This window comes from Macrotis lagotis, chromosome 4 (genome assembly GCF_037893015.1).
Source record: "Macrotis lagotis isolate mMagLag1 chromosome 4, bilby.v1.9.chrom.fasta, whole genome shotgun sequence".
NCBI lineage: Eukaryota > Metazoa > Chordata > Mammalia > Peramelemorphia > Peramelidae > Macrotis > Macrotis lagotis.
In genome coordinates this window covers 54,527,276-54,546,147 of record NC_133661.1, presented here as the reverse complement: position 1 = coordinate 54,546,147, position 18,872 = coordinate 54,527,276, and the positions used below count along the sequence as shown (strand labels likewise).

The window sequence follows — 18,872 nt, the reverse complement described above, 5'->3', positions numbered from 1 at the left end:
CAAAGTACCTCTCACTCAAATCCAATTCATATGTTTATCATATCATGACCTCCCTGATATCCCAGATTTGAAAATGAAAGTCAAACATTATTACTATTTGTGCCATCAATGCTAACTACTGTTCTTATGATTATTAGATTCCCAAAGCCTAACACTCTTTGGGGGCATCAACCCAGGAGGGATGGGAAGTTCTCATAAATGAAATTCAGAAGACCAAGGAGAAACACTTTTGATGAGGAGGAAAAGGAAGGGTAGGCAAAGAATAGATATGGGTACTCTTGGAACTCATCAACATAGATAAGTTTTTAGACTTGTATAGAAAATAAAAGGAAAGACCAGTAACTAAAGGTGAACACAAAAGCATGATCAAGCCCACAAAGCCAGAGGCGGGGAGTACTTGAGCTACAGATGCTGAGTAATGCTAAAGGCAGTTGAGTTCTATCAGAGAAAAGAGGACCAAATAAGGGAAAGCTCGTACCATGGCTTGGGAAAGATGGCATAATGATAGTAGGTGAGAGAACAAAAGCAGAATTCAAGTCATTTTTGCTTCTTTTTTTCTCTACCAAATAGAATGATTTTTGAACCTGAAAGGATATATATATATGGTTCAGGGGGTTAATAAAAAAAAAAAACCAGCTTTCCCAGAGGAGTTCATGTCCTCAGGCCCAAATACCACATCTTAGGGTAATAAAAGACAGAGTAAATTTTACTGCTAAACTACTGTCAGTAATCTCAGGGAACAGGAAGGGTACTAAAGGAATTGAGAAGAAAAAAATGGCCCAATTCTCAAAAAAAGGAAAAAAAGTGAAGTAGAAGCCAGTGAACTTAACTTTGCTTCATGGAAAAAAAGGGGGGGGGGGAATGGAATCTCTTTTTAAAAGTTAGATTTAAGGGAGCAGTTATGAAGAGCTAGCTTAGCTTCAAGAACAAGTCAGGCCAGATTAGCCTCATTTGTTCTCTTCACATTTACAAAACAGGCAGATTAAAGGAATGACTGATGTTTTATCTAGATTTTAGCAAAGCTTTTGAGAAAGATTCTCATGGGAAAAAAAGTGATGTAGTATAAATAGGCTAGGTATATGGATTCAGAATGGCATGACTAGAATGTCTCAGAGTTGTCATCAACTAGAAAAGTGATGGTAGAGTGCCCCAGGAACCTTCTCTTTGCCCTATGCTGTTTGTCACTAACAAAGATGGCATGTCTATCCAATTTGCAGAAGATACAAAGCTGTAAGGGACAGCTAAGAGTGGCATATCACACAGTCAGCAGTATATGACAGCCCCCAAAGTACAAGTTGTCAAGAGAGAATAATCAGGTTTAGAAAGATGGTGGTCCCCCTCCACCTTAGTTGGATCATCATTCAGTCCTGGGTACCACTTTTAAGGGAGGACTGTAACTGGTAGGAGAATATCCAAAAAAAGGGCAACCAGTACATCAAAAGGACATGACACTATGCCATCAAAGGATTCTTTCAAGAAATTGGAGCTGCTTCACTTAGGGAAAAAAGATCTTAATGGGAAAACACAGCAGCTGATTTGGAGCTTGGAGCAGAAGAGGAATGAGGCTTTTTCTACTTGGCCCCAGAAGGAAGAACCAAGAACAATGAGTCAAGATTACAAAGAAAAACACACTTCAAGCCTGAAAGAAAATTGTCTTAGAGGTGCCCAAAAATGGCAAAGGGCTGAGAATTGGTGGATTCCCTTCCCAAGATGGTTCCTGAAGCAAAGAGAAGATGACCATATATTGAGGGTATTGTTCAAGTGTAGACTGAATTAGATGATCTCAGGTCACTTCTAACTCTTAGTTTCTCTAATTCCATGAATTTATAATTAGACACCAAGAAGACTAGGAGGTTCTATGGAACCTAATATAAATCTAAAGTGGATAAATACCCTTTTCTCTCAAAGGGTTTGCATTACCTAGAGCTGACCTTTCCTAAAATAGCAGAGTAACACCTTCTGTGGAGATTAGGTTCTAGGTTAGTATAAGAAGAAAATTATAGGTAGTCCAAATGACTCTTTATGATCCTTTAAATTATTCATCATGAAAAGTATGGTTTCTTTAAATGGTTATAATTGGAAGAAGGCAAGGGGTATTTTTTAAAAAAATCAACAGTATGTATAGAAAACAAGTGAAGATAAATTTTCATTTTCACTATTCCAAACAAAGATCAGGAGGAAGCAAGAACCACGATTTCTATTCAAATGGAAAAAATCCTTTCAAAACAGGTCAAGCCTGATGATTGGGGGAGGAAACACTCTTGGAAGAGTTTCATCAAAATGTAGTTTATAGGGGGCAGCTAAGTGGCAAAGTGGATAGAGCACCAGCCCTGGAGTCAGGAGTACCTGGGTTCAAATACGGTCTCAGACACTTAATAATTACCTAGTTGTGTGGCCTTGGGCAAGCCACTTAACCCCATTACCTTAAATAAAAAAAAAATAAAAACAAATTTTTAAAAAATGTAGTTTATAGTAGAGTGATTACATCATTATATAATAGTTTCTTTTCTTGCTTCCCCATGAGGGAAGAGGAGTGATAAAGACACCTAAAAGATCACAGATCTTCTAGGTAACCAGGAATGGTGACAAAGTCAACTAAGACTTCCATTAGTTTCAGTAGGCTGTAGAAAATGACTACCCTGTGCAAAAGATGAAGATTTTATAGAATCACACTTAACTCCAAGGGATGATTGCATGAGGGAACATCAGAATCACATATCCCATCTCCTAATGACTCTGGTATATATGGTTATTGAACAGAAGAAAAGAAAAAAATGTTTTCCTTCCTTACCCTCCTCTGCCCCATCCCCCCCACCCCACCTATTAAGTTATATGAGTGTATGTCAGGAAGATTTGGGTTCAAATTCAGCCTCAGTCACTTACTAGCTGTGTGACTCTCAGTGAATCATTTAACTTCTGTTTGCCTTGATCCACCAGCTAAGAAAACTCCATACAGGGACACAAAGAGTCAGACACAAGTGAACAAAATTTGAGCTATTTTCTGTCTTGTTTTCTGAATATTCTTTTTTCAGAGTCCTCTTCAGATGTAACACAGTAGCATCCACTGCATTTTGAATAGTTTGAATTTTAATCAGAAATATATACATATATATATATAAAATCAAAAAGTTGTAGGTACAACTGTAATGAAAATAAGTATTCAATAAAATGTCAATTAACTTTTACTATCCTCAATTTGATATTGATAGTACTTTAATTTTGTGTATATATATATATATATATATATATATATATATATATATATATACACACACCATTTACATTGGGGGAAATTTGTAAAATTCAAAATAAATAAATAATTTAAATAAAAAAAAAGATTGATAACCTCATGTTGCTCTTATGGTGTACAATGTTCTTCTGGTTCTGCTCATTTTGATCAGCATCATTTATGCAAATCCTTCCAGACTTCTCTGAATTCCCATCCCTCCTGGTTTCTAATAGAACAATGGTGTTCCATAACGTACATATACTACAATTTGTTCAGTCATTCCCCAATTGATGGACAATCATTAATTTCCAATTCTTTGCCACCATAAACAAAACTGCTATGAATATTTTTTGTACAAGTAATGTTTTTACCCTTTAACATGATCTCATCAGGGTACAGATCCAGTAGTGATATTGCTGGATCAAAGGTTTTACACATTTTATTGCCCTCTAGGCATAATTCCAAATTGCTCTCCAAAAAGATTTGGATGAGTTCACAGTTCCACCAACAATGTATTAGTGTTCCAGCTTTCCCACATCCCTTCCAACTCTGATTACTGTCCTTTCTGATCATATTGGCCAGTCTCAGAGGTGTGAAGTGGTACCTCAGAGATGCTTTAATTTGTATTTCTCTAACTAGTAAAGATTTATAGCAATTTTTCCTATGACTATGGATAGCTTTTATTTCCTCATCTGTAAATTGCCTCTGCATATCCTTTGACCATTTGACCAAGTGGGGAATGGCTTGAGAAACTGTCATTTTTTTAAAAATCCTGCTATCCCCGGCACTTAGTCCAAAGACTTTACTTAAGCATCTTAAACCTATTAATGAATTGGGATGGATCTGGTGACTCCAGAAACGAATGCATTGTTTTCAAATTTATTGTCCCGCTGCTTCATCCAGAGACTAAAACTTAGACTGCCTTTACTCTTTCATTGGGCTCCCTATTGGTCTACAATAAGGAAGCAGAAATAAATGACTGCTAAGATTTTCTTAGATCCTAACCCCACTGCAACCTGCAAAAATACATTTAAAAAAAAGTTCTAACAGCCATTTGGGGGGAAATATTTCTTAAAACTGCTCCAAAGAAAGAAATCACTACTTAACTATTGTATGAAGTTAGTTTTACTGTGAATAAAAAACATTCCAATGGAGCCACATCGTTCCTGTTATGGGCATTGCCTCCACGGGTCTGTATGGAGAAGGAGAAATACTAAAAGGCTGAATGGTGTTTCCTACACAGCTATCCTGCAGCATATGTCACTTTACTGAAAATTTCCATTGGCAATCTGCTGTACTGGATAAAAGCTAAAAAGCTGGTTTAGGCATGTGAGAAATGCTTGAAGAAACTAGAGACATTTAAGCTGAAAAGGGGAAGATCTAGGAGAAATAATATGGTTATATTAAACTATTGGAAGAGCTGTCTCTCAAATGAGAAAGGGAATAGATTTAAGGAGGAGATGGAATTATGACCAATGGGTAAAAAGTCTTATATCAAATTATAGGGGCAGTGAAAGGAGACACTTCCCTTAAATGAAAGTAAAAGCTAGTAATGAGGGGAAATCAGAGAACAGAGGTGTGCCTTATGAACTGACAGGGCCCATTATCCTTCTTCCATCTAAACCTTACTCATGAGAACAATTGAAGTGTATTTCAAGAGAAGCCCTAGCTTTGGATTATGGCAGCTGGGTTAGTAAACACCACAGTAGAATTTAATCACTTTTCCACTAATTATTTAGTGGAAAACTACAATGGTGGAAAATTCTAAGTACAATTGGTCATGGATTCCATTTCCTACAACTCAACAATATTTATAAAACATTTAAGTTCTGTGATTCTCTGCCTCTCTCCACCATCCTTCAGGTCACACTTTATGAACCACTGTTGCTGCAAGTGATTGGGGATACATTTAAAACCTTAAAAGACTGAGAGAAATGAAAAGCAAACTAAAATGATTTCACTGAAAGAAATATTTTCAACACAGCCAGAGTTTAGTAAAACTAATGACTCTGTCAAACTGCTTTGTTTCCTTTATGAGTGGTAAGAATGGCATTAGGATCATGGAATCTTTAACTGTGAAAAAATTTACAGATCATCTAATCTAATCTAATCTCCTAATCTTACATACAAGGAAACAGACCCAGATTTGACTAAGATGTGAAAGACTATGGAAGAGCTCCAAAAGTTATCATAATAACAAAATATTATAATATTTGTATAGCACTTTATGAACCTTAAAAGATGAGATAAATGCTAACTATTATGACAACCCTGTTCAGTCCTTTTTTCACTGCCCTCTACCACCAATATTTCAAGGTGGCAGCAGAAGAGATTAAACATTTCAAGGTGTGCTACTCTCATGTTCAAAAAACAATTTCCAAGTAGTCAGGGATCAAGGACAATCCTGAAAGACGTGTTAAGGATAATGCCATGAAAATCTAGAGGAAAAAACTATGGATTCTGAACACTGAACAAAGCATATTATGTCCAAGTTTTAAAACTTTGTTTTTTCTTTCTCATGCCTTTTCCCCTGAGTTCTAGTTATTCTTTCAGATTAACTGATACAGAAATATGTTTAACACGATTTTATATGTACAACTTCTATCAGATTGTTTGCTGCCATGGGAAAGGGGTAGGAAAAAATGGAATTCAAAAGCTTGCAAAAGGATGAATGTTGAAAACTTATCTTGGCATGCAATTAGAAAATAAATAAGAAAAAAAAAAGAAACAATCACAAATCCATACTCAATTATACAATGACTAGCTAACCACAGACAGCTAGATGACTGAGAAGATAGTACTGGGCCTGGAATCAAAAAACAGGTGAGTTTCAATCCAGCCTCAGACACCTACTAGCTGTGTGACTCTAGGCAAGTCATTGAACCCTGTTTGCCTCAGTTTCCTCATCTATAAAATGAGCTGGAGAAGGAAATGGCAAATTATTCCAGTATCTTTGCCAAGAAAACCCTACATGGAGTCATGGAAGAATCAGATATAATTGCTTGACCAAACAGTTCAGAAACGACTGATGGTCTAAAAGTGCCAGCAAAATATTTGGGGTTTTGTTTATGTTGGCCCAAGTCTCCTGGTAGTATACATTTTTTATATGGCTTCCATCTTTAGAATCTAACGTATTATTATAATCACAACTGCCCAGATTCAAAAATATTTCTACTTTAAATAGTCAGATAACTTATCTGAGAAAGTGCACACCCAGAATTTTTCAGTCTGGTATTTGTTGGAAAAGTCACTGTATTCCATGAGGTAATCCCCAAATAACTGACAAATGAAATGACAATTTGTTCCCAGTCTCAACTGGCTTAGGTCTAAACACTTGTCTGGATCTTGATTCCCTACCTCTTTTATATGTATATACTCTTCTTCATTGCACAAGCTTCACTGTTGCTCAAGATGGATCGACTTGATAATACATCTATCATAGACCAGCAAAATGGCTTAGGAAAGAGCCAGGGGAGTCTAGATGTCTCTCTATTTTACTTTGTACCCAATTGTTTAATGTAACTACAGCCTGGGTGGATTTCCTCACTCTTTCAATTTTTTTTTTAGGCTTCTGGTTTTTTTTTTATGTTTGTATGTTTTTTATTTTCAACTTTATGGTGGGAAGTCCAGAAGGAAAAAAAAAGCAATATTTAACCTGTTTTCATAACAAGCTCACAACCCAAACTGGAAAATACTAAGTTAAAACACAGTGGTGTTGAGGAAAAAAGAGTTGTTAAAGCCTATTCACCTTAACTTTATTAAGAACAATTTCACATTCAGAGGCTGTATCTCCAAACACAAGTCCAGTTAAAAATATATAATGGCCAGCACTCCTAGAAAAATAACATATGTCCTCTTAATAGTAGATGAATATTACTATTTGAAATATACACAATTTATTATATTTTCATGCTTTCTTTTAAAGTTTTTTTCTAAATACATATATAATCATAGGATTCTGAGGGATCCTTAGAGATAATGAAGAAACTAAGACCCTTAGAAAAGGACATAAAGTTGCACAGCTAAGAAATGAAGCCAGGTCTTCTCACTCCATCCAGTTCTCTTTTCACTCTTAGTTTTAATTTTCTTCTAAAACTGTAAAGAAAAAAGCAGCCTTCCTTTCCCTTTCCACTCTCAATGCAATGGGTCTGCTCTATTCCAATGGCCATATGCACTCAGATCAGTCAGGGGAAAAGCAGCTCTGAGGAAACATACACCCCCCTGGGTAATCAGGAGCTGCCAGTCCAGCTGACCAGGAGTCCCAGTGGGTGAGAGGTAAAGACTTCAAATGGAAGTAAGGTTTTCCTCCTCCGCCTCCTTTTGTAAAAAGTCATCTGAGTCAATGTTCTTCTCTAGGTTTTCAGAGTCTCATGTTGTACTTTGAGCCTGCCTACGACGAAGGACTGGAAATGCCAAGTGAATTTCCTAACAGTTAATGTAGATTGGATGAGCATTTGGATGGATTGGCAAGGAAACTTATGCAATCTCCTTCCCTGAAGATCTTTATGCAGGAGAAGCATAGTGGAATAATGGAAAGAGGGCTCTACTGCTTATCAGGTTGGACCCACGTTTGAATCCTTACATACTAATTCGTCTAAGCCTCAGGTCCCTCAACTGAGAAAAATATAATATCCATAGTATTTATCTCACAAGTTCATGGAAAGGATTCAGTTAATTAGTTTATGAAAAGGTCAACCACAAAAGAATATATAAATGTCAGCAAGTCTTATTACTCTAGTCCATGGAGACCCCTACCTAAATGTAGGGGGACTGTAGAGATGAGTAATTCCAGGTTTCTTCTTGCCCATAATTTGTCCTATGTGTATGTTAGGGGACCCACCTGAGTACATAGTCAACTCAAACCCTCTATTTGTTTCATTGAACACTCCTTGGTCGTTTAAATTACTCTAATGTTAATTCTAGCTTGTTACACAGACATTCTTCCTACCATCATTCCCTTGACAGAGATTAATGAATAAGTTTGGCCATGTTTGGCTAGAATGACTTAGATGAATTAAAAAAAAACCCCCAACAATCTTTCGGTTTGTCTCCTGGTAGATAATTCAAGGAGTCCAAGATCTTTATTAAGAATTATTCATTTAGGAAAATTGGAAGTTACTATGGAAGAAACTAAGAATAGATCAACATCTCACACCATATACCAAGTTAAGATCCAAATGGATACAGGATTTAGACATAAAAAACAATAATATTATAAGCAAACTAAAAGGACAAGGAATAATTTACCTGTCAGATCTATGGAGAGGGAAGCAGTTTATGACCAAAGAAGAGATGGAGAACATCATTAAAAACAAATTAGATAATTTTGATTACATTAAATTAAAAAGCTTTTGCACAGACAAAACCACTGTAACCAAGATCAAAAGAAATGTAGTAAATTGGGAAACAATCTTTACAACTAATGATTCTGACAAAGGACTCATTTCTAAAATATACAGAGAACTAGTCAGATTTTCAAAAAAACGAGCCATTCCCCAGTTGACAAATGATCAAAGGATATGTAAAGGAAATACAAATCTGAGGAAATCAAAGCAATCCATAGTCATATGAAAAATTGCTCCGAATTTTTACTTATTAAAGAAATTCAAATTAAAGCATCTCTGAGATACCACCTCACACCTCTCAGACTGGCCAATATGACCAGAAAGGACAATGAGTAATGTTGGAAGTGATGTGGGAAGTCTGGGACAATAATACATTGTTGTTGGAGCAATGAACTCATCCAACCTTTCTGGAGAGCAATTTGGAATTATGCCCAAAGGGCAACAAAAATGTGCATACCCTTTGATCCAGCAATACCACTACTGAGTCTATACCCTGAAGAGATCATGAAAAAGGGTGAAAACATCACTTGTACAAAAATATTCGTAGCAGCCCTGTTTGTGGTGGTAAAGAATTGGAAATCAAGTTAATGTCCTTCAGCTGGGAAATGGCTTAGCAAACTATAGTATATCTATGTCATGGAACACTATAGTTCTATTAGAAACCAGGAGGGATGGGAATTCAGGGAAGCCTGGAAGGATTTGCATGAACTGATGGTGAGTGAGATGAGCAGAACCAGAAAAACATTGTACACCCTAACAGCAACATGGGGGTGATAATCAACCTTGATGGACTTGCTCATTCCATCAGTGTAACAACCAGGGATAATTTTGGGCTGTCTGCAATGAAGAATACCATCTGTATCCTGAGAAGGAATGATGGACTTTGAACAAAGACCAAAGACTATTACCTTCAAATTAGAAAAAAAAATTATCTTATTATGTAATTTTACTATCTCATACTTTATTTTTCTTCCTTAAGGATATGATTTCTCTGTCATCACATTCAACTGAGATCAATGTATAACATGGAAACAATGTAAAGACTAACAGAATGACTTCTGGAGGAAGGAGGGAAGCAGAAATGAGGGTAAAAACTCAAAATAAATAAAATCTTTCTAAAAAAAAGAATTATTCATTAAGGGTAGCTAGGTGGCGCAGTGGATAGAACATCAGCTCTGGATTAAGGAGGACCTGAGTTCACATGCGGCTTCAGACTCTTAATAATTACCTAGCTGTGTGACCTTGAGCAAGTCGCTTAACCCCACTGCCTTGCAAAAATCCAAAAGAAAAAAAAAGAATTATTCATTAGTCACAATAAAACAGGCATAACACTATGAAATCAATGGGTTTCCAAATGTCTTTTTTTAAAATCAAAACTTGGCTTATCTGTCTTTACTCTAAAAAAGACATTCCTAGCAAGATGTGAAATCCTGAATTTTCTGCTACTCTCCTTTTGTTAATTTAATAAGTGATTCTCAGAGCTGGAATGAAAGTGAGATGAAGAACCACAACTCCAAATAGACTGGACTCTTTTTTTTTTATCCTCAACATTAGGCAGCCCAACTCTCAACTATTCGTGTGTGTGTGTGTGTGTGTGTGTGTGTGTGTGTGTGTGTGTGTGTGTGTGTGTGTGTAGTTGCACACATCAAGTCTCAAACTACTTGAATATATCAAATGTTTGGACTCCAAAAGATTTATCACAAAGAAATTGCCATTTGAACATAAAGAGGAGACATGAATGGGTGCATGAGGAATAGCCACAACACTGCTGCCACATGTTGGCACCAACGTTGCTTAGCTCCATGGCACTGTGCCCCCAAGTTTTTCATCTTTTCGAATTCTCTGCATCCTAGATCCCTGGGGTATTTCATTCAACAAGAAGAGGGCTGTGTGAGAAAATGTCAAGTTAGTGATTTTTTTCCTACTACAATATGAACTTGTGATATCAAAAATACATGAAGTCACTCTTGAGACTGAAAACAGGCTTCATTTCTTCTCCTTCACACCAGAATTTTCCCAACCCTATTTTTGCAAGAGATGAGCAATCTAAACCCAGACTAGGAGGTAAAGGTTCTGTCAATATAATTATTCTGGGACCAAATTCATTTGAGAAATGCTGATCTATGAAATAACTTTAAGAAAGAATAGCATTATAAATATGTAAATTCAAAAGGAACAAACTTTTAAATTCACCTTTAATTTTTCTTAAGTGAAAAAAGTATGCTTTAATCTATATTTGGAGTCCATCAGTTCTTTATCTGGATCTGAATAGCCTTTTCTTTTCCATGATTTATTTGTTTATTTTCACATTACAATAATTTTGTTGTGAAAGTAAATATAATCCCCCTTCCTCCAAAACCTCAAGAAAAATAAAATGAGAAAAAAAAATTATACTTTATTCTGTGTTCAGAAACCATCATCTCTGTCTTTGGGGGTGGATCACATTCTTTATCAAAAGTCCATCAGAGAAGTTGCTTCAATATTTTTTTTCCCCACAGTTGTTATTGTTGACTGTATTTCACTCCATTCTATTCCTCCCCACTTCTTTTTATTCTATTCTCTCTCTCTCTCCTTTCACCTTGTCCCTCCTCAAAGGACCACCCTCTCCAACAATCTACCCTCTTTTCTATCCCTATACCCCCCTCCCTTCCCCCTGTTCTCTTTCTCCCATTCCTTTCCTCTCCTTTTTTCCTCTAGGGTAAGAAAATTCACATTTAATTTGAAGAAAACTTTTAAATGAACCTAATTCCCACAAATATCCAATAAGTGAATTTTGGCTATTAAAGGAGTAGGTGGAACACATCTAGCTCTTCTCTTTCAGCTATGGGCCAAAGGTTTTCAAGTAAAACACATCTTATGTATGTGATACAAAGTTTTAAAGGTTGTCAAATTCAACAACAACATACTGGCTAAAATTGCTCTGTGCTGGCTTTGTCAGTCTCTTAAAAAAGAAAAAAAAAGAAAAACCTAATGTGAAAATGAAAATGTTTATAAAATATAATGCTATGAACTGATGCTGAAGGAAATGAGAGGAACCAGAACATTTTACACCCTAAAAACAATATGAAGTGATGATGAACTATGATGAACTTGTTTATTTTAGCAGTACAATAATCAAAGACAATTCTAAAAGACATGTGATGGAAAACCCCATCCAAATCCAGAGAAGAAACTATGGTTAAATGAAGACCAAAGCTTACTATCTTCAATTTTTAAAACTTGTTTTATGTATTAGGTCATTTTTATCTTTATTTTTTTTCATCCATTAGGATTTGATTCTTCTTTGACAACATGATCAATATGGATCTGTGTTTAGCATGGTTATACATACAGAGTCTACGTTAGATTGCTTTCTGTTAGGGGGAGGGGAGGATGGAAGTAAGGAGGGAGAAAAAATATAAAAAAATAAACCCTTGCAAAAAAATTGACTGGTAAAAACTATCATTGTGGAAAAACAAAAAAGTATTTAAATTTAAAGTAAGATAAAATAAAATAAAATGCTACTTTAATATAATTACTTTCATGTAGTCATTTTTATGTCATGCCAAAACTTGACTCAGAGTAGGCAAACCAGAACAACAGAAAATATAACTAGGCTTCTAATCTTTTTCCACTTCTAAACCCCACCCCCAAAAAAAACCCTAACAACCCTGATAACTTTTAAATTCTCCTATTCCGCCCAACAAGAAAGTAAAACTTGAAACAATAACTTAAATTTTAAAATCGGTACTATGCAATGACTTTGCTTTTCTTATCAAAGAGCACTCCTCTTTCCTTAAAGTTATATGGTAATGCAGCTATTTATCCCAGAGCTGGTTCTAACAGAAAATGAAATATTTTGGGTGTGCTTCCAAAACTCATGTCAGGAAGGAAAAAATAAATAAAATTAAAATGTCATGGGGTCTAGAGGGGTAGAATTAAAACATAATATCAGATATAAGGATGTAATGCAAAATGCCTACAACTAATGAAAACCATACAAGATTTGGAGTCAGCATGGAATGGTATGTTAAAGCATTTATTAAATATTGTCTTTGAGCCAAACTAGAAAAAAGCTAAGTAGAAAAGCAAGACAGTCCTTGCTGTCAGGAAGCCCAAATTTCTAATTCTGGAAAAAAAGATGCTCTTAGCTCCCTCAGTGGGGCCTTGTGGAAGTCTCTTTCCTGAGCCTCAGCAGTAGCCTGTGGCAAAAAGCAATCAATTTTGAGGTTTAAAGGATGAGGGTTCAAGCCCTCTTACTGCCTGTGGCCTTAAGGAAGTCACCTGGCTCCTCTGGGCCTCAGTTTCCTTATCTGTAAAACAAAGTGGCTTGACAGAATGACTAGCTTGAAATTTATGGTCCAATGATTGTAACTGCCAAAGATGAAGTAACGGTGACAGCCAACACTTTACATAGTGCTTACTCTGTGCAAGCAACGTGCTTTACAATGATTATCCCTATTTTTACAGATCAGCAAACTGAGGTAAACAGAGGAGAAGTGACCTGCTCAGCATCTGAGACTGGATTTGAACTCAGGGCCTTCCTGACTCCAGGTTGGCGCTTTATCCACAGTCACCTGGCTGTCCCTGAAGGCCTCATCCAGCTCTAAATTCTCTGAATTATGAAATAAAAGTCAAAACAGAGATTAATGGCTAAGGGGTTTTCCTCAGAGGAAATAGAAAAACTGCAATATATATGCCACACTACATAGCGCAATAGTAAATTATCAAAGGAACCTCTTATTGAGCTGTACCTGCCCCTCCCCTTGCTTCTGTACCCATTCTTTTGTGTCCCTCCTCTTCTGAACCCTCTTACCTCCCCCTGCTATTTTTTTACTGCTCCATTAGAATCACTTTTGAAATAGGAACTGCACAGGGATTGAGAAAAAAGACAAATAAATCAATACTCATCCTCTATATCCTCCCAGTCCAGACGTAAAGAACCAAGAAGCAGGAACAAGAGACCTCATGCAAAGGCACAACAAAAAAAAATAAACCCTTTACTATGAGACAACGAATTATTTTAAACAGACATACAAGAAGCTTAAATCTTCAAACAAGCATTGTTCTAGTCAAAGGACTTTTCATCCTCTGGGAATAGAAGCCAAATAAACAGAAAAGTCTTTTGAAGCAAATTCTGATTAATTAGGAGGGTGATCAAGCTAAGTTGTATCCTTTGGGGGGGGGAACTAGATTTAACTAAAAGGAATGAGACTAATTTTTTATGTGTGGTTCATAAGTTGGTTCAAAGGTAATTTTTAAAAAGGAACTCCAAAAATTTTTTGTACCATTTACATATTTATACACCCGATGTGAATCCTTTACAAAAAATACTCATTTACATAAAGGAATTATGGTATATTTGGTTTTTTAAAAAGTTGGTCCTGGAGTTAGAACCTGAGTTCAAATTCAGCTTCAGACACTCACTAGTTGTACATCTCTGGGCAAGACATTTACTCCTGTTTGCCTCAGTTTCCTCATTTGTAAAATGAGCTGCAGAAGGAAATGGCAAACAGCTCAGCATCTTTGCCAAAAAAAACAAAGCAAAACACAACCCACATGGAGTCACAAAGAGTCAGACATGACTGAAATGACTAAACAAAGAAAGTTTCACTACTTTCTAAGTAATAATCTGCATTTTATGTGTTGAGCACCCCTCCCTTCCAACTCTCCAATTCACCACCAAATCCCACTAATTCTGTTTCTGACAGTCTCTGACTCAATCTTCTTTCATTTCAATCTTCTTCCATTTCCACCTTACTATCCTCATCATTATTACTGTGTCAAATCTGCTTTAAAAGCTTCTAGAATTATTCTCACAGCTTCTAGTCCAGTCATTCTGAAATTAAACACTCACTGAACCCTCTAGACACTGGTGAGGGAAATACAAAGTCATATGACGTTTTCCCTAAGCTTAGTCTACTGAGAAGATAGGCCATGAACAAAATTACAATAGGCGAGTGGTTCAGAGCACAAGCACTCTACTTCAGGATAGTCTGTCCAGACCTGATTGGAATACTCAACAGTTAACAAATTCTAGGCTTATATCACATCATCGCATTTGATCCCCTAACACCAAATGGTAATTAATCGATGCTTGGAAGTACCTACCTTTCACATGAATTTTTCTAAGTGTCCCTTTCACAGTCACAAATCAGAAGCTGATTTATCTCTATTCCAAAGAACTTATGTAGCTTTAAGATAATATTCCCAAAATACTTTACTATACACAACTTTTCAAAATATCTGTTCTCTCTGGGGGTAGCTAGGTGGCACAGTGGACAGAGCACCACCCTGGAGTCAGGAGTACCTGGGTTCAAATCCGGCCTCAGACACTTAATAATTACCTAGCTGTGTGGCCTTGGGCAAGCCACTTAACCCCATTGCTTTGCAAAAAAAAAACAACCCTAAAAAAATATAAAAAAATCTGTTCTCTGTATACAATTTGAGATTATTACATTTACACATCCCAAGTCTTTTGTTGTTTATTGTTGCATCTTAAAGCAAATCATTTGTGTTGTGTTGAACTTAGAAATAAAAAAAATCATCTCCTGAGCATGCGTATTAGTTATATAAAAATGATTTTTTTTCATGAAGAATTTCTTACCAGTATCAATGTGATATTTTAGTCAATACTTGTTTTCTAAGATCTGTGATCCTTGAAAGCTGAATCCACCTAAGTGCTACTTATTGGAAATTGCTATTTAAGACCTTATCAGTCTGTCACTGATATTTATTCTGAGTCTGGCTCCAGGTATGATCAGGGAAAGCTATTGAGCCAATGACCCATGATGCCAGAAACCCTGTGGGGCTTTACAGCCATGGACCACAGATAGATTTCTACTGGGAAAGTCTGAGAGAATGACTCTCAACATGAGCTAAGGAGGGAGTCTCCTGACTCAATTTCTCCAATATGACATTTTTGGAATGGAAAATATCCCACCTAGCTGGCTTTAGGCCTGACTCAATAGAATTGAAGTTTTGCCATTTACCATTTACAGGTAAGGAAAGTATTATTCCTTATTGTGTGTGTGTGTGTGTGTGTGTGTGTGTGTGTGTGTGTACATATATATCTGTCCCTATCATTTTTTATGGCAAATTTCTATAATGTCAAATGATCAAGTGTGAACACAATCTTATAAGGTAAAATTGGAGAATATCTGAGTTACTATAATAAGATGTAAGTGTAAGATTTGAACTATTCAGGCTAGAATTTTAGTTCTTTTTATATTCCAAAACTTTGCACCCCATTACTAGTTATATATTCTGGGTAAGTTAAAGTGCTTGAATTTCTTATATTAGCATGGGGCTAATGATGCAAAAATCTATGAAACCAGGATATGATACTGTTATCTTAAGAATGTCATATCTGTCTGTTTTGTGTTAATGAAAAGAATATGAGTTATCTTAGAAGCGAGTTATCTTAGAATATGAGTTATCTTAGAAGAATGACTTGTGGTCTAACTTGCATATGTCTTAAAGACACATTCACCTTTATAAGGAGTTATTCATGTGAATGTGACTAGAAGCTGAAAATGCTTTATTATATTTTTTGTTTTTGTTTGTTTTTAGGTTTTTGCAAGGCAAATGGGGTTAAGTGGCTTGCCCAAGGCCACACAGCTAGGTAATTATTAAGTGTCTGAGGCGGGATTTGAACCCAGGTACTCCTGACTCCAGGGCTGGTGCTTTATCTGCTGCACCACCTAGCTGCCCCAGAAAATGCTTTATTATAAATAACATTATAAAAAACTTATGGTTTTGAAATTGATTATTCAATGCATTTACATATCCCAACCCAGAACCTTTTGCTATAACTTAACTTAATCTAGCAACTTTTAAATAAATGCATCTTTATACTAGAGTCCATTTTTTTATTAAAAAGTGTTCTGTTATTAATTCCTTAGCAGAAGCCCATCCTCCTAATGGGGGATTAATTCCAAGTTAAAAACTGGGTTCTAATTTTCTGTTTATATCTGAGTTTCTCATACATGTGTGTTTGTACATAAATGTGTATATATAATACATATACATGTATGAAATAAACATGACAACTTACCAACCTAAAAATCTAAATCTCCTGGTCTAAAAGGTTCCAAATTTGATTTTCTAGTGAAAGACATATGGTTTGAGTTAACTTTCATTATCTGGTTATTGGCAAAGTAAATGTAAAACTGTGTAAAGATTTTGTAGGATATTTTTAAGAGAGAAAGCAGATCTCTAAAAGTCACCTGAATCTATGAAGACAGCTGGAAACTGCTTTGAGACCACACCCAGATTAGAGAGCTGTATCAGATGGTTTCCAAGGATCAGACAGCTGAATGAGATGAGACTTCTAAATCTTAAATGGACAATTTTTAAAAACTGTTTACTTTTTCCTTCTGGACCTTCTGTCAATGAGATCTCTTTCCCTTCCCCCCCCCCCCACACTGTTATCCATCATAAGCCCCAGAGTTAAGAACCCTTAATGAAGTGTTTGTGCCATCAGTGATTCATTGAGGAGACTTCATCTCTCCGTTAGAATCAAATGAATGTTTCTCTCTTATATGTAACAGCTAATTATTGTATTAGAACCAAGGTTTTTCCCCTTTTCTACTTCCTCAACCAGAAACCAACCAGTATGGAAAATCTATCTCAAGGATTTACCTAGGTCAAGATCTAATCAGACAATAAAAGAAAGTCTAAGATGGGGCTTAAAAAAAAAATCAAACCACTACATTCCCTAAAATAATACACTAACTCCTTTAGCTTGTTTACATTCTTTCACACTGTTGCAAAATGTAACGCTATGAAATAAGAAAGTGTACTAAAAAGTCAGGTATCCTATGAAGTTCCCTGAACTTCATTTCTGCATCCTTAGATTATACTCAATATAGGCTCCATAAAGTACACATAGAACGTAAAGCTAAGCATTTTAAAAGAATGCTGAAACTCTTATTTCATCGATCCGCTAAGAGCTTGTGGCTAAATAAGGACTTCAGCTCAGGAACTCTGGCTCAGTACACATATGGTACTACTTAAAACTTCCCAGTTATGATGTTGCTGGAAAGAATGGTTTAAATTCAGGGATCACCCTTGAACTGACTTGCACACAGTAGGCGCTTAATATTTACTGACACGACTAGGCAGAAGGCCCTCCAGCAGTTAAACCCTAACTAAACCAGCCTCAGGGGCTATGGGTGCCAATCCCAAGCTTCTTAACCTGCCCACGCACCCTGGACTGTTCTCAGTGCTTAAAGGGCTGTTCACTCCTCCATAGGGGAGTTTTTGTGGGTTTTCCCAGGAAGCAGCAGCCCAAGCCACCCTCTCCGGCACAAGAGAGACAGCCAAGTGTGAACAGGGCTAGGGATCCCTGATGCCTGGCTGGCACAGTCCTGAGCTGCCCCCTTCTCTCCCTTCCTGAGTGGGTTCAGCTCCCTTTGGGAATTAGTCTGGCATCTGGAAAGACCAATTGGATAGCTGGGAAGGGGGGCTGCTCCCCCAGCCACAAAGGCTGCCAGAAGGCAGGGGATCCCCGCTTCCTGCTCTCAGGGCTCCAGCTGGTCATCCCCACAGGCCTCGCCAAGCAGCTCCATCTTGCTTCCTGCCAGGAGGAGGAGGAGGAGGAAGAGTGGGAGGGCCCGGAGTCTGGGAAAGGCCAGGGAGGGGGAGGAAGCAGCTGAGAAGCAGGTAAAAGGGAAGCCGGGCCGAACCTCCGAAGGACTGGCTGCATGCTCGGTCCTGACTCACTGACGGGGATCCACGCGGGTCCAAAGTGGGGAGGGGGGCTGCCTCGGGGGTGTTGGGGCGAGAAGGGGCAGAGGCGGGGGGGAAGGGGAAAGAAGGGGAGCCCCGCGGTGCGCCCCGGGGATGGGCACAAAGGGGAAAGTGAGGCAGCCGGACGGCGGGGGCGCCCCCTCGGGCCGGCCCTCCCCCGGCCCCGCCGCGCCCCGCTCACCCGGACCAGGTTGCTGACGGCCGCCTGCACGGCGGCCACGGGCGCGGTGAGGTCGGGGATGGCTTTGCCGTCCACCTCGCCCTCCTCGTGCATGATCACCAGGTGCGAGATCTGCTGCGCCACCGGCTCCAGGATGCTCTCGATCGTGCGCGTGTGGAACACCGGCATGGTGGCGGCGGTCGGGGCGGCGAGCCGCGGCGGGGCAGGAGGCCGAGGCGGGACGGGCGGCGCGCGGGGCCAGCGGCGGCGACTGGCGGCGCGGGGCCGCCCTCCGCCCGAGCCGCCTCGGGGCCGCCCCGCCCCGCGCGCCGCGCCCAATGGCCGCCCCGCGCCGCCCGGCCCGGCCGCCCCCATTGGGCCGCCCGAGCCGCTGCGCCCGCCCCCA

General features: G+C 38.2%; 1 protein-coding gene across 3 annotated transcripts in view; it reads right to left on the bottom strand.

Moving 5' to 3' along the window:
• The window catches only part of VCL (vinculin), a 128,305-nt gene extending 109,635 nt beyond the window's left edge, over positions 1 to 18,670 (bottom strand). For 2 of the 3 annotated variants that reach the window (XM_074232883.1, XM_074232884.1), the window contains exon 1: positions 18,488 to 18,670. In XM_074232883.1, coding sequence (XP_074088984.1) covers positions 18,488 to 18,655 — 168 coding nt within the window. In that variant the 5' untranslated portion in view covers positions 18,656 to 18,670. Of the gene's footprint in view, positions 1 to 16,781; positions 16,961 to 18,487 lie in introns of those variants that run through there. The other variant, XM_074232885.1, reaches the window with a different exon arrangement.
• Between the last annotated feature and the right edge of the window lie 202 nt (positions 18,671 to 18,872).